Below are 13,306 nucleotides of genomic sequence, written 5' to 3'. Positions count from 1 at the left end.
AAACCAGCCTCAAAATTATGAGGAAACAGTATTCCTCCCAAACCACAGTAGATTGTAAAGTGTTATAACAACCTCCTACTTTCTTATTCACTGAGAAATTTTTTTCTCTAAAATTAGAGACTTATACTTTTCTGTTTGAAATTACATCAGTAAGGATGGAATATTCCAACTTTGCCCGGAGAATCTTCAACCATTTGACACAGTGAATCAGCTTCAATTTACAACCCAGATGCAAAGCTACTGATAAGGGGTTTCTGGACACAAAATTCCATTTTTATCTTAACTTCCTACTTTCCACAGACATAAGAACCTGGGTCTACTTTGTAGTCTAGACCTCATGTCACTCCTGAGTGCTGACACAGCCTTGCTTTCTTTGAGCCGACCAAACACTGCTCATTTACATTTCATCTCAACTCCACCCTCCCTTGGAATCCTATAATAACACTATCTCTTCATTTGTTGAGATGCCACAGGATTTCACTGGTGTGCAGCGTCTCACACTGCAATGGCTTAGTAAACCTGATTTTCTCAGACTATGGTAATGTTCCTGGTGGTTTTAGGCTGATTGGGCAAGGACCCAAGGAAAATCAGCTAGATTAAAATTCAGTTCTAGGACCGAACTCATGGCTCACTCGGGAGAGTGCGGCGCTGGGAGCGCTAGGGCCGCAAGTTCGGATCCTATATAGGGATGGCCGGTGCGCTCACTGGCTGAGTGCAGTGCGGACGACATCAAGCCAAGGGTTACGATCCCCTTACCGGTCACACACACACAAAAAAATAATAATTCAGTTCTGTTGTGGGCCCTCAAGGTTTAAAAGCCATGGACTAGAGGGAAGTAACCAGTACAATGAGGAACCAGGTAACAATAGTCTATGAGACCCTTTAGCCTGGGATGTGGGGTCACAGCCAAGAGGAACAGGGTTTAATCCATGTTGCTACAGAGGGCAGAACCAGATCAGAGCAGGAGGGTAGCCACCCAGAGACTGAGTTAGGGCCAATATGAGTGATAACAAAAAAATCTGCTTTTACCATGTCAACTAAATTGTAGTGCCTTGGGAGATCTGGGATAAGTCAGTAGTCACGTCCACAAGTCCTGGAAAATGTTATCATAAGACCATTTTCACTTAGAAGCAGACATGATGGCACCAGAAAGTCATAAAATAACTTAGAATGCTCCTTTTAAGTCTGACCTTAGATCCCTGCATGTAGGATGCAAACTAGTAATAATCCCAAATCTCTAGGTCATGTACAACCAATAGAAAAACTGATAACGTAATTAGGCAGGGCTCTTTCCTTTCTCTCCTTTGATTCTTCCCCCTTTCTGTGATTATAAAATGCTAAGCTTTGCTGGCCCTCTTTGGAACACATTTCTCAGGCTGACCTGACCTATGTGTTTCTCCGGTTGCAATCATCATATTGACTAAATAAATCCTATGCTTTGTATGTTTGGTCTCAGTTTCCTTTAGTTCAACATGACAAAACATTTTCTCACCACGAGAGCTTTCCTGCACACAGAGTGAGGAAACTGCAGACCTAAGACGTTCCCAGTGCTGATCAAGGTCAACCTGAACTTGTTTTTCTAGCTCTGGAAAGTCCTGAGCTGGATGGCAAGTTCCACTGCACCCCTCTAGAGTATGGTTCTATTAAGTGTAAAAGTTCTAATGTTACTTTGGAGACCCGTTCCTTTTAATTAGTTTTTAAGCCATGTTCAAGACCAGGGCCCACAGGGAATTCTGCAGATGCCCTTCAAATCAGACATTACATTTCACCTTTCATGGCTAGGAAGCTTTCCCCTGTCATCTCAGGCAGGTCTTTGGAGAAGCCAGTTGAGCCTTCGTAATTTTGAATCGGGTGATAGTATATGGAGAACTAGGATTGCAGACATCTAAACACTTAGACAAATGGATGTTAAAGTGTGGTCCTGCCTGAACCTCCTCAGGAACCCCCAACCTGGTGCAGCAAGAGGGCTGGGGGAGGGGGACTGATTACCATCCCCATTCAGAGGGCCTGGAGTGCCTGAAGAAGCCAGTGACCCCTTCCACACACACATGCAGACACACAAACACACACACTCTCTCTCTCCCAACTGGATTGTGGTGCTCATCCCTAGCCACACACACACACACACACACACACACACACACACACACACACACACACACACACTCCCAACTGGATTGTGGTGCTCATCCCTAGCCCCACACACACACACACACACACACACACACACACACACACACACACACACACACACACACACACACACACACTCCCAACTGGATTGTGGTGCTCATCCCTAGCCACAGAAGCCACCCAGAAGCCAGCAGTGACCCCTTACACACACACACACACACACACACACACACACACACACACACACACACACACACACACACTCCCAATTGGATTGTGGTGCTCATCTCTAGCCACAGAAGCCACCACGCTTATCCCAATATGCTTACAAATATTACGTTAGTTCAGGTCTGTTTCCGGTGAAGCCAAGGAGCTGGAACGCCCTGGTCTAAGGGTTCTGCGAGGCCGCTGTCTCCTAACACAAGTGACTGCATGTGACAAGGCTTTCGATGTGCTATTTATAGGCATAAGTCAGTATTTGTGTATGACCGCATGGCAGGCCATGAGTGTCTCATCAAAAGCAGGGCAGTTGATCCTGTCGTTTCCTTTAAGTGGTTGAGGGGTCAGAGAGAAGGTAATAATCTTCCTCCCCACTGAAGTGGTAGATCCAAAGAAGCGCGTCTGGGTGGGGTGGGGAGGGGGTGGCTTCAGTGGTGCTTAGCGTCTAGCACAGACTGTGTACTGTTGGTGCTGACCGCTGTCATCTCTGGCTCAGGCCGGGTGAAGACCAGTCATTTCCCCAGTCCCGTCCCCAGTCCCATCCCCAGGCTTACCCCCGCCACCAGCCTCCCCCAATAAAGATTCTCATTCACTCCAGTGTTCGTTGGCAGCTAGTCTGCGCCCCGTGGGACAGGATATGGGTTCAGTCCTAGAGAATCCAAAGGAGAAGCCCCAAAGCCGGATTTTTTGTTTGTTTTAGTTTGGTGCTGGTGGTTGTTAGGGGAAGGTCAGACGAAGCGCCACATAAGAGGTGACCTTCAAACCGAGTCGGGAGGCCAGAGACCTCGGCGTTAGGGTCAGTCACTGAAGAGGAGGCCCAGGCCGGGCGGGAGTCTCGGGAAGCCCGACCGAAGGCAGGGCGCCGGGCAGGTGCGGACGCAGGGCCGCGCTCGGACGCGCGTCACGCTCCGGGTGGCGTCACGCGCCTTGGGGACCTGCCCTGGCGGCCTAGGGCTCGGCCGGGGCGGGCGGACAGGCCGGCGGCCGGGCCCAGGCCTTGCGGCTCTGCGCATGCTCGGCCGGCGGGGCGCGGCGCCGTCGCGGGCTCGGGAGGCGCCGGAAGCAGCGGGAGCCGCCTTATGGCGCAGGCCGGGAACGCCGGCCCGGGGGCCGAGGGGCTGCGGGGCGCGGGCGCGGCCCCGGGGCGCGCGCCATGGCGCTGGGCCCTGGCGCTGTTCTGGCTGACGGCCACTGCGGGTCGGCCCCGCGAATCTGGTGGCCCCTCCCGGCGCCACTGGCCTGTGCCCTACAAGTGAGTGCGGCGGCGCGCGCGGGCGGCTGGGGGACCCCTGGGCGCGCGCACGGCCGGGGCTGGAGGGGGAGGGGCATGGCGGGGGCGGGGGGCGGGGACCCTGCGCAGAGGCGCGGGCGTTTGTGTCCCGGTCTCGCGGCGGCGCGGAGGCGGCATTCGGAGAACAAAGTGGAGAACGGGGGAGTCGCAGCCGCTCGTTGTGCGCGCCGCCCTGGGACCTTTCTTTTCGGGCCACTTGAGCCAGGCTCAGGGAAGTCCCGAATCGTAGAAGCAGAGGGGAGTGATGTTATTTTATCCAGTGACTTTTAGGTACCAGAAACTGACTTGTTGAATAGTTTGGAAAGACTAAATATCGCACTTCTTGCTTATTTCATGCACTATCATTGGTGATCGTTAGTGCGTCACATTTGGCACAGTTTACAGGGTGGCCGACTCTCCCTGGTTTGCCCGAGACTCCCGATTTTAGCACTAGACGTCCTGCGTCCGGGGAATACCCTTCTCTCTCAGCCCTGGGCAAATACTGAAGTTGGTCACCTCGTTCGTCCACTGTTTTCAATTTGGAATTAGGATCCTGGTCATAAGCCGAAGACGGAGGCTGCAAACCTGTACAGCTGATTCGAGCCTTTGACCTGGAAGAGACAGCCTAAGACTGTCAGAGATAGCTAACTTAGAGAAAGAGGACATGGTGTCACCATCGGGCAGGGGAAGGACCAGCAGCTTTCGAAAATACAGTTTTGCGTGCAGGATAACCTCGTGGTCAGGAGCGAGGTCTGGGTTCTGACTGCTGCGGATCAAACATGACTCTGCTGTCACGAGTTGTGTGATCTTGGGAAAGTCACTCTATGTCTCTGTGCCCACGTATCCTGAGTCAGAAAGTAGGAATGGTATTAGCGTTTATCTCATAGGTTTGTTGAGAGGATTAAATCTAGCAAATGCCAAAATGCTAGCTGCTGTCAAACCTAGGTATTAGTGTATTTTGCCTATTGAATGGTTTGCACCGTTTCCTTGTTTTGCTTCATATACCTGGAAAGAGAAGTTTGGGGTTGAAGCTGGTTTTCTTGAAAACGTTAATATGTTTATAAGAAGTAGAATATTAAATATTCAATAAAACAAGGAAGAGATTGTAAATCCAAACTATTTGATTTAATATTAGGGCAAGGTGTTGACTATGGTTTCTTAAGTTTCAGGTATTAAGGATATGCCCCCATCTAAACCCCTCAGTTGAATATAATAATATTTAACTTTATTAAGTTTTCACTTAAATTAGGCTTATTTTAAAATTACCTTTGATCTAAAATAGATTTTGGTGTGGGTAAATCGAACCCATACATATATAGTTATGTATTTGTTTAAACCAGGTAAGTAACTATAAAGCAGTGTACCCAAGTTTCATAAACTTTTGAGAGAGTTGTTAATGTTTTTGGTTAACATCAAGATTTTAACTTGACACAGAATTTTTTGTTGATGTGTTGGGATTGTAAAACAGTAGATATGGCTAGAACCTTAGGGACCTAGGATTCTGAGAGAATAGAAGCTGCTTCTTATTCTTTCTCTCCCAGTGCCAAGTATAGAAGGTGACCAGTAAGTGTCTGTTGAACTGAATTTGACCGTAGTCCCTGCTCTAGTCCTATTGCTTTGGCCTTCTTGGGTCATCTTTTCATGCCTGCATTATTGCAGTCACCTCCTAACTGATCTCTCAGCTTTAATTTGTCCTCTCTCCCCATCCCCTTCTAATTCATAAAATAAAGGTTACTTTATAGCAAATTCCATCCTATCAGATCTCCTACCTAAAATCCTTTAAGCTCCCTTGGGGCTCAGCCCTTCCTAGTTGTAGGATTCCAAGGGGTGCCTGTCACACTTTCTTAGAGACAAAATGATAGCCCTGCCTACCTCTCCTTTCTCCACTCCTGCCCTGACGCCTGAATTTTAGTTGTCTTCTGTACCTTCTAGAGGCCCTTCAAATGCGCCATGCCTGTCCTATAATACTTAATGTTTTCTCTCCTTTCTTGTCCTAACCTACTTCGCAAGTACTTTAAAAACCTGACCAGTTCTTCATCTCTTTGACCTCCCCATCCCCACTCATCCCACACCAGATATAAATGATTTCTCCCTTCTTTGTGCCTACAAGACTCTATTTCTTTAGTTTAGCAGTTACCACACTGCACCTCCTTACTTGTTTAATTCTTCCCACCCCCCACCAAAGCTCCATGAAGGAAACAACATTTTTATTTTTGTTTCCTTCCTAGTAGAGTGCCCTACACATAGTAGATCCTGAATAAATATTAATTGAATGAATGTTGGTTAATTCTTAGGTAGATATGAAATATATTTAATCATAATTATCTTTGAATAATATTAATGTATGGACTGTTTGGAAAATTAAACACGTGGGAAAAATATTCATTTATTTAAACATTTGTATGTGTCTACTATGATAAGATCGGGAGCATTTCTCACAATGGGAGGAGAGAATAGGGAAGCATGCATTTATCAAAGTACTTGTAATTTATCACTTGCTGTTAAAGATATCATTAGAAGTTTGTTCACAGGATAACAAATACAATGTATATTTATTCACTATGGGCTGAGCTTCGAATGTTTTCCCTAGAAATGATACTGACAGTGAAATTAAAATCTGCATTCTAAAATGTGTGAGAACCATTCCTCTCAGAATCAAAGTTGATGGTTTCTTTTTGTTTATTAGACGCTTTTCCTTCCGTCCAGAGCCAGATCCTTATTGCCAAGCTAAGTACACTTTCTGTCCAACTGGTTCACCTATCCCAGTTATGAAGGGTGATGATGTCATTGAAGTCTTTCGATTACAAGCCCCAGTATGGGAATTTAAATATGGAGACCTCCTGGGACACTTGGTAAGGATGCATTTTGACCTTGTAGCTTTGGTTAATCAAATGATTTGGTTATTAAGTTGATTTAAGGGAGTAATCACTATTCACACGACTGGTTTTAGTTCATGATTACTGGTGTTCCTCCTAGTATATTTAAAATGAGTAGTCAAAGATAGTTATCAGATTTTGTAATCCTGACAATAACAAGTATACTCGCTTTAATTCCTTTTAATATTATGGATCTGAACGCAACTCCATACCTAGCTTCTGTACAGTAAGAAGGGAGGAGGCACAGAGGAAGGGACAAGGCCGGCAGGAAACACTACTTCATTTCCATGCCCCTTTAGTAGCTGCTTTTCCAGATTAGTTCATCGCCCTGTGAGGTATATGGAGTTCCTTCCTGAGACTGTGGCACGGAAGCTTCTTGTACTTAATCTCAGCTGTAAGGAAATTACGAGCATGTCCACGTAGCATACACCTTTCCTATCTGAGATGAGCTGCAGTGGCCAAAACCAGAGTGGATGAGGGCCTGGAGTTTGAGGGGCCACAGAGTGGACACAGAACAGCAGCACGGAGGAGGGACAGCTGAGCACTTGCTGTACTTGCTGTGCATTTGTGGCTCACCACATTTTCTCCCATCAAGCCGCATGTTTACTTCACAAATGGTTTTATACATGCATTATCTTTACACAGAAGATTATGCATGACGCCATTGGATTCAGGAGTACATTAACTGGCAAGAACTACACAATGGAATGGTATGAACTTTTCCAGCTTGGCAACTGCACATTTCCCCATCTCCGACCTGAAATGGATGCCCCTTTCTGGTGTAATCAAGGAGCTGCCTGTTTTTTTGAAGGAATTGATGATATTCACTGGAAGGACAATGGGACGTTAGTTCTAGTAGCGACTATATCAGGTAGGTTTCAAAAATATGGCAGTGTTTGATGATAGCATCAATATCCAAGTGAAAGAAATTATTTCCATTGAGGCATTTCAGTAATGTTCTACTTCTTAGAGATCATTTGTAAAAGGTACTTCTGGACTTTTTGACCCAAACTATTACTCATGCAGAATTTTACCTATAGGTGAAAAGTAACTTATCTCCTGCTCTATTCCCATGGTAAAAATGAATGAAATTATAAGATGCTTTATACAATTAAATTAGACTTTCTAAATAAAATAGGGAAAGAAAATCCATAAAATGCCTGATTAAAGGACCTGTTAACTGTATCTGAAAAAAATTCTTAGTGCTGATATATTAAGATATTTTTGTGTTAAGAAATAATAATACTCATGGACTTACTGAGGGCCTGGTACCATTCTGAGTGCTATACATACATCATATCATTTATCATCACAACCACCCCTGAGATAGTTACTCTTATTTTCCCCATCTTACAGATGGGAAAACTGGGGCACAGAGAGGTTTAAGTAAAGTAAACGGGACTCCAGCCCTGGCAGTCAAGACCCATAGGCCATTCTTTTAACCACTTTGGTACATTGCCTCCCCAAATCTATATGATCTTATACATTCTGAGGCCCCACTGAACAATTTAAATATTTTATCTCTGAGATTTTTCTCTTTGGGATGTATTGGAAAGTTGCTAAAACAGTTAGAATTTTGCTACATGTGCTGCATCTTTGGTTAGCAATGAAAGGAGTTAAGCAGAACTTTCATCGGTAACTCGTTATGTGCCCTTGGGTCACATTTTTACCTTATTGGCCCATTGTCTTCATGTGTAGAATGGGGATGAAACAAACATTGCATTTGAGAAGAAAGGAGCTTACCCATTTGATTTATAGAGTCTACATTATAAATAGTTGTTCCCCCCCAAAGTGGGAGCATCTGAAATGAAAGCACTGTTTGTGATGATGATTCTTCAGTGAACCCCAGGACTTGAGGAAATGATCATGCTTTCTACTTACATAGCTCTTTACAAATCATTTTGAAATGTGTCAACTCACAGTTCGGTGAGGAGGGTAAAATACTCTTCTTCTTTCTATTAATAGGAATTGAAGCTCAGTCAGGTAACATGACTTACCTGCCTCTGAAAGTCAGAGCTGGATGTAGCAGAACCAGGATTAGAACTGAGGTCTTTGAAATATAATATGGGGATCTTTGAACTGAATACAACATGCTGTTTTCTAATCTCTCCTCCTACTTTCTAAGCGAAGTGTCCCATACAATCCTGTTACACTCTCTTTGTCACCTCTCTCCCCCTGGGTGACGAAGAGGCAAAGGATTACTCAAAGCCCATTTCTTCTGAGCAGTGAGAAGCCCCAAAGAGGTTAATTTTCCAGGAACCCTCGAGAGAAGCATTCCTCCTTGGAAAAATAACCCTGGACTGGGGTTCTTTCTCAGTATTTATTCTCCAGGCCAGAAAGTTACAGCAAAGGAACATAGGTGGAGTTATGGCTAAGTATTATTTAAAAATAGAGGCTGGTAACATCAGTGAAATAACAAAGTAACATTCCATAATGCAATTTGTAAAAGATTAAGTCGATGATCCACCTACAAAAGCTTGTTCTTAGCAAATACTGTCTTTTCCTACAGCAGTTTCCTCAGTATTTTTACATAACAATAAAGCAACTTTAGGTTAACCTGCACCAAGGACGTTTGTCCTTGAGCCAACAACTTTGCTGTGTTACCATTCTTTATCTACATCAGAGACTTTGGCCTGGGGGAAGTTTCCTGTCTTTTGCAAGCTTAACATTTCTATATGTAATTTTAAAAAGTTAGGTTATACCTGAAACTACAGGGCTTTGGAGGCTAGGCCCTGTGAAATACATTTGCTTTATTAATGTTAGTCTACTCCACACAGTCCCAATAATATGAAAGTCCATCTCACTTTTGACAGTGCTCACTAAAATCAATAGTTGCTCTTTCTTTCCTTCTAGGCCATTTCACATCTCTCCTCTTTCCATTTCTACCTACATCATTATTTAAAAAATTCTTCCTTCTGAAATAAGTCAATAATCATATGAACAAGTGATCACTATATTCTCTAAAAGTTTGTAATATGCCAGTACTTAAATATTTTAAGATTTAAGTCATCTGTCTGCCTTGTGATTAATTCCTGTTCATTGATCTTTCTTCCTATTACAAAATAGTGTTTTGAAGAATTATCTTTTAAGTACAGCAGTGGCTTTTCAAAATTGAAGAACACTAAAACAGTATCCCAGTTCTAACAAAATAGGCCTTATATTATTCTACAGTTTTTATTCCATAAAATTGGTAAAGGCAGGAAGTATGGATTTTATAGACTCAAGTTGGAGTAGCCAAAGAAATGTTTGCACACAGCAACAAAGATGGAATGTTGGGGCTTAGGTCTCTTAGGCTTTATAAATGCCCAGATGAAGGGTATAACCATGCAGAGTATGGTGTTTTCTAAATATTTGGAGAGATTCTTCTGGTCTGGTGCAAGGTGGTAGGAGAGAGGGTTAGCCATCCTGAAGTCCATAAACTTGGCCAAAAACATTTCCAGTTCAGTTGATTCATTGGAATAATCTGTGTGGTGGGTGGGAAGGTCATCAGCAGCATCCCAGCAGCTGCAAATGCAGGGAGAAAAGAGACATGCCAAATCCTCAGGGTGGGTGGGGTATGGTGCTTGTTCTTGGAGCAGGCCAGCCTTCTAGAATAGCTGCTCCTCAGACAGTTATTCCCACTGCATGCATACCGTGCTTTGCAACAGAAAAGATCCACATTTTGCCCTCCTCAATTTTGCTCATAGTCTTTGCCCATTCACTTTTTCCTCTTCCATGATTCTTTCCTTGATTTCCTTTTCTCATTTGCCTCTGAATCCAAGATTTGTTGAGTGAAGTAGAGAAAGAGAGCTTCTACATTTGTATAATTATGCTTTAACTATAGCTTACACGATTACAGAATTAGTGTATAAGATTTCTCTTTATATACCTCTTATAACAAATGTTTATAATTCAGAAATACCTTGTGCCTTAAAGAATGGAAAAATTGGCCAAGCTTGGATTCCTGTTGTGAGATGTTGGTTTAGAAATTCAAAAACTATTCTTTTTTCAAGTGCACTCATGGTCTTAATTACGTTAGAACATTTTACTTAAATCTAACATGATTAGCTTTGATGCTTTTACATAGGTGATTTTTTTTTTTTTTTTAAAACCAGGAAACATGTTTAACAAAATGGCAAAGTGGGTGAAACAGGACAATGAAACAGGGATTTATTATGAGACATGGACTGTTCAAGCCAGCCCAGAAAAAGAAGCAGAGACCTGGTTTGAATCCTATGACTGTTCCAAATTTGTGTTAAGGACATATGAGAAGTTGGCTGAACTTGGAGCACCGTTCAAGAAGGTAGAAACCAACTATACAAGAATATTTCTTTACAGTGGAGAGCCTACTTATTTGGGAAATGAAACATCTGTTTTTGGGCCAACAGGAAACAAGACTCTTGCTTTAGCCATAAGAAGATTTTATTACCCCTTCAAACCATATTTGTCAACTAAAGAATTCCTGTTGAGTCTCTTGCGAATTTTTGATGTAGTGATTATGCACAGACAGTTCTACTTGTTTTATAATTTTGAATATTGGTTTTTACCTATGAAATTCCCTTTTATTAAAATAACGTATGAAGAAATCCCTTTACCTAACAGAAACAAAACGTTCCTTGGTTTCTAAAATGTTAGGGCTGGCCAGTTAGCTCAGTCGGTTAGAACACAGTGTTATAACACCAAGGTCAAGGGTTCGGATACCAGTGTCGGCCACAAGCAAAAAAAAAAAAAAGTATATATATAAAAACCTTAATTCTACTGCTCTTTTTTCTGTAACCACCAGCATCTCAGTTTTTCAGGAGGTAATTTTATATTTGTATATATTGTGGATTTCCTAGCCTTTATTCCTTGGGGCATAAGGGAAAATGCGTGTAGGCAGAACTGCTGCATATTATCTCAGGACTTTTCCCTTGCTATATTGGTCAAAGTGAGCACATTAGGTGATCATCGTTACAATTTCCAAGCCTTTGTTGATATGGAGAATTATGGTTCATATCAGATATGTAGGATCTTTGGACCCAAAATTTTAAAATTGTGGATTTAGAGTGCCAAGATTTTAGAAATACTCTCAGTGACAATTTTTTTCATGGTGGGAGCTACTTTTTCTGGTTTGGAAGTTTACACTTTTTCACTTAAGTGTTTTTTGGAAGTTTAGACTAACTTTCCACCTTTCATAACTTTTAGAACCGTGTCTAGCAGTCTGATTGCATTCCAGCCACTTAACTTTAAGGACTTGTTTGGATACCATAGCTGGAGTGGTTGTGCTTCCAGATGTGGTAAATACAGTGTTAAAGAGCACAGATTTCTGGCTAGCATTTTGGATCTAGCTAGTAACTTAACTTTTGTGATTTAAGCAACTTAATATCTCTGAGCCTTAGTTTCCTTATCTCTAAAATGATTCATCTGTCAGGGTTGCTGTAAAGATTAAAATCATGTATGCTTGGCATAGTAAGGTCACAGTGAATGGTAGCTATAATGATTAATCACAGAACACACTGTCATCCTTGATCTTTCCTAATGTAGTTTTGTGCCATTCTTTCCTCATTTGAACTGATAGCGTGGTGCTTCAGCGGTTTTTCAGACATCTGGGGCAAGTAAGTATCTGGCTGCAGACAATGCATGGAGAGACAGGTACTTTCTGACTCCTTCACTGCTTCCTGTAGTTCTCCCTCCTCCCACTAAAGCTGCCAGCACAGGGCCGGCCCGTGGCTCACTTGGGAGAGTGTGGTGCTGATAACACCACGCCCACGGGTTCGGATCCTATATAGGGATGGCCAGTTAGCTCATTTGGGAGAGCGTGGTGCTGACAACACCAAGTTAAGGGTTAAGATCCCCTTACTGGTCATCTTTTTTTTAAAAAAAAGCTGCCAGCACAGTGCAAGAGGGTGCACTTCCCAGAGAGGACAGGTTTTTGTAAAGGATCTCCAAGTAGCTGTGCTTTCATTAGGGCCATCAAACAAGCTTTCAAGGTCCTTTAAGTATTTGATGATCAACTGAACACACATGTTCTTTCTATTCATGGAAAAACACCGGTCAGTAATGATGGAGCAGAGATGAAAGAAAACAATGTTTAATATGTAAATGTACCAATTATATTCTTCAGCTTCAACTAATGTTTGAGTGCTTCCTGAGAGGTTAGTACATTATCACTGTACTAACTAGCTCTCATAAAAAGCCTAATTGTAGATATTATTTACCTGATCCAAATGAGTAAACTGGGGCTTAGGAAGGTTAAGTGATTTCCCATGGAGACCCAGCTAGTAGTAATTGAGTCAGACTTTGAACACAGGTTCTGCTGAATGAATCAAATGCGCTATACAAATTTCTCAGCGCTACACAAAGTATGATCCTTGTCCAGCCAATGTTACTGGTCTATGAGAAGATAAGTAGATACTGACAGGAAGCACATAGAAACCTTTAAAGCTATTTGTTGGACTGTTTTTGTTTCTGTTGAATCTGATAAAAATAATTGGGGCTTGTATTTTGTATGTCTGTTCTTATTTCGTCTAAGAATTCAGTTTTATTTTGTTTTTCAAAACTGTAGTCCTCACAACAGTCTGAAAATAAAAACTCCATCATGACAGATAGCTTGAGAAACATGGCACTACACCATTCTGTCTACTGCACCAGAGGTAAAGTCTTTCTCAAATACATAGGGAGAGCCTGTCATTTAGTCTGTCTACTCATTTTAATAGTGCCTAAACATTCCTAATTAATGTTGCCTCTTTAACCTGCTAATTGTCTTCAGAATATATACCACAAGAAAACTTGGATTTTTGCATTATCACCGTCTAGTTGCTAACCTCAGGCAACACTACCTTCTACAAGA

At 42.7% G+C, this 13,306-nt stretch overlaps 1 protein-coding gene across 3 annotated transcripts; it reads left to right on the top strand.

Annotated features, from left to right (window-relative positions):
- The first annotated feature begins 3,400 nt into the window (after window positions 1-3,400).
- On the top strand, window positions 3,401-12,958 carry CLN5 (CLN5 intracellular trafficking protein). Of its 3 annotated transcripts, XM_063102711.1 has the most exons (5): window positions 3,401-3,604; window positions 6,309-6,474; window positions 7,144-7,369; window positions 10,593-10,780; window positions 12,035-12,958. In XM_063102711.1, exons 1-5 carry the CDS (start codon window positions 3,432-3,434, stop codon window positions 12,209-12,211), a joined length of 930 nt encoding a protein of 309 aa, XP_062958781.1. In that variant the 5' UTR covers window positions 3,401-3,431; the 3' UTR covers window positions 12,212-12,958. The 3 variants fall into 3 exon arrangements, with proteins under 3 accessions (XP_062958781.1, XP_062958780.1, XP_062958782.1); XM_063102710.1 differs by having other exon boundaries at window positions 10,593-12,128; XM_063102712.1 differs by having other exon boundaries at window positions 3,516-3,604; window positions 6,329-6,474; window positions 10,593-12,128.
- The last annotated feature ends 348 nt before the right edge of the window (window positions 12,959-13,306 follow it).

Source organism: Cynocephalus volans, chromosome 7 (genome assembly GCF_027409185.1).
Source record: "Cynocephalus volans isolate mCynVol1 chromosome 7, mCynVol1.pri, whole genome shotgun sequence".
NCBI lineage: Eukaryota > Metazoa > Chordata > Mammalia > Dermoptera > Cynocephalidae > Cynocephalus > Cynocephalus volans.
The sequence above is the reverse complement of the archived record's forward strand: the minus strand, read 5'-3'. Positions and strand labels throughout refer to the sequence as shown.

Bases quoted from the DNA above. Each gene is read 5' to 3' on its own strand.
- CLN5 (XM_063102710.1), top strand. From the start codon at position 3,432: ATGGCGCAGGCCGGGAACGCCGGCCCGGGGGCCGAGGGGCTGCGGGGC. The intron at 3,605-6,308 runs GTGAGTGCGGCG...TTTGTTTATTAG, and splicing joins CACTGGCCTGTGCCCTACAA to ACGCTTTTCCTTCCGTCCAG. The intron at 6,475-7,143 runs GTAAGGATGCAT...ATCTTTACACAG, and splicing joins GAGACCTCCTGGGACACTTG to AAGATTATGCATGACGCCAT.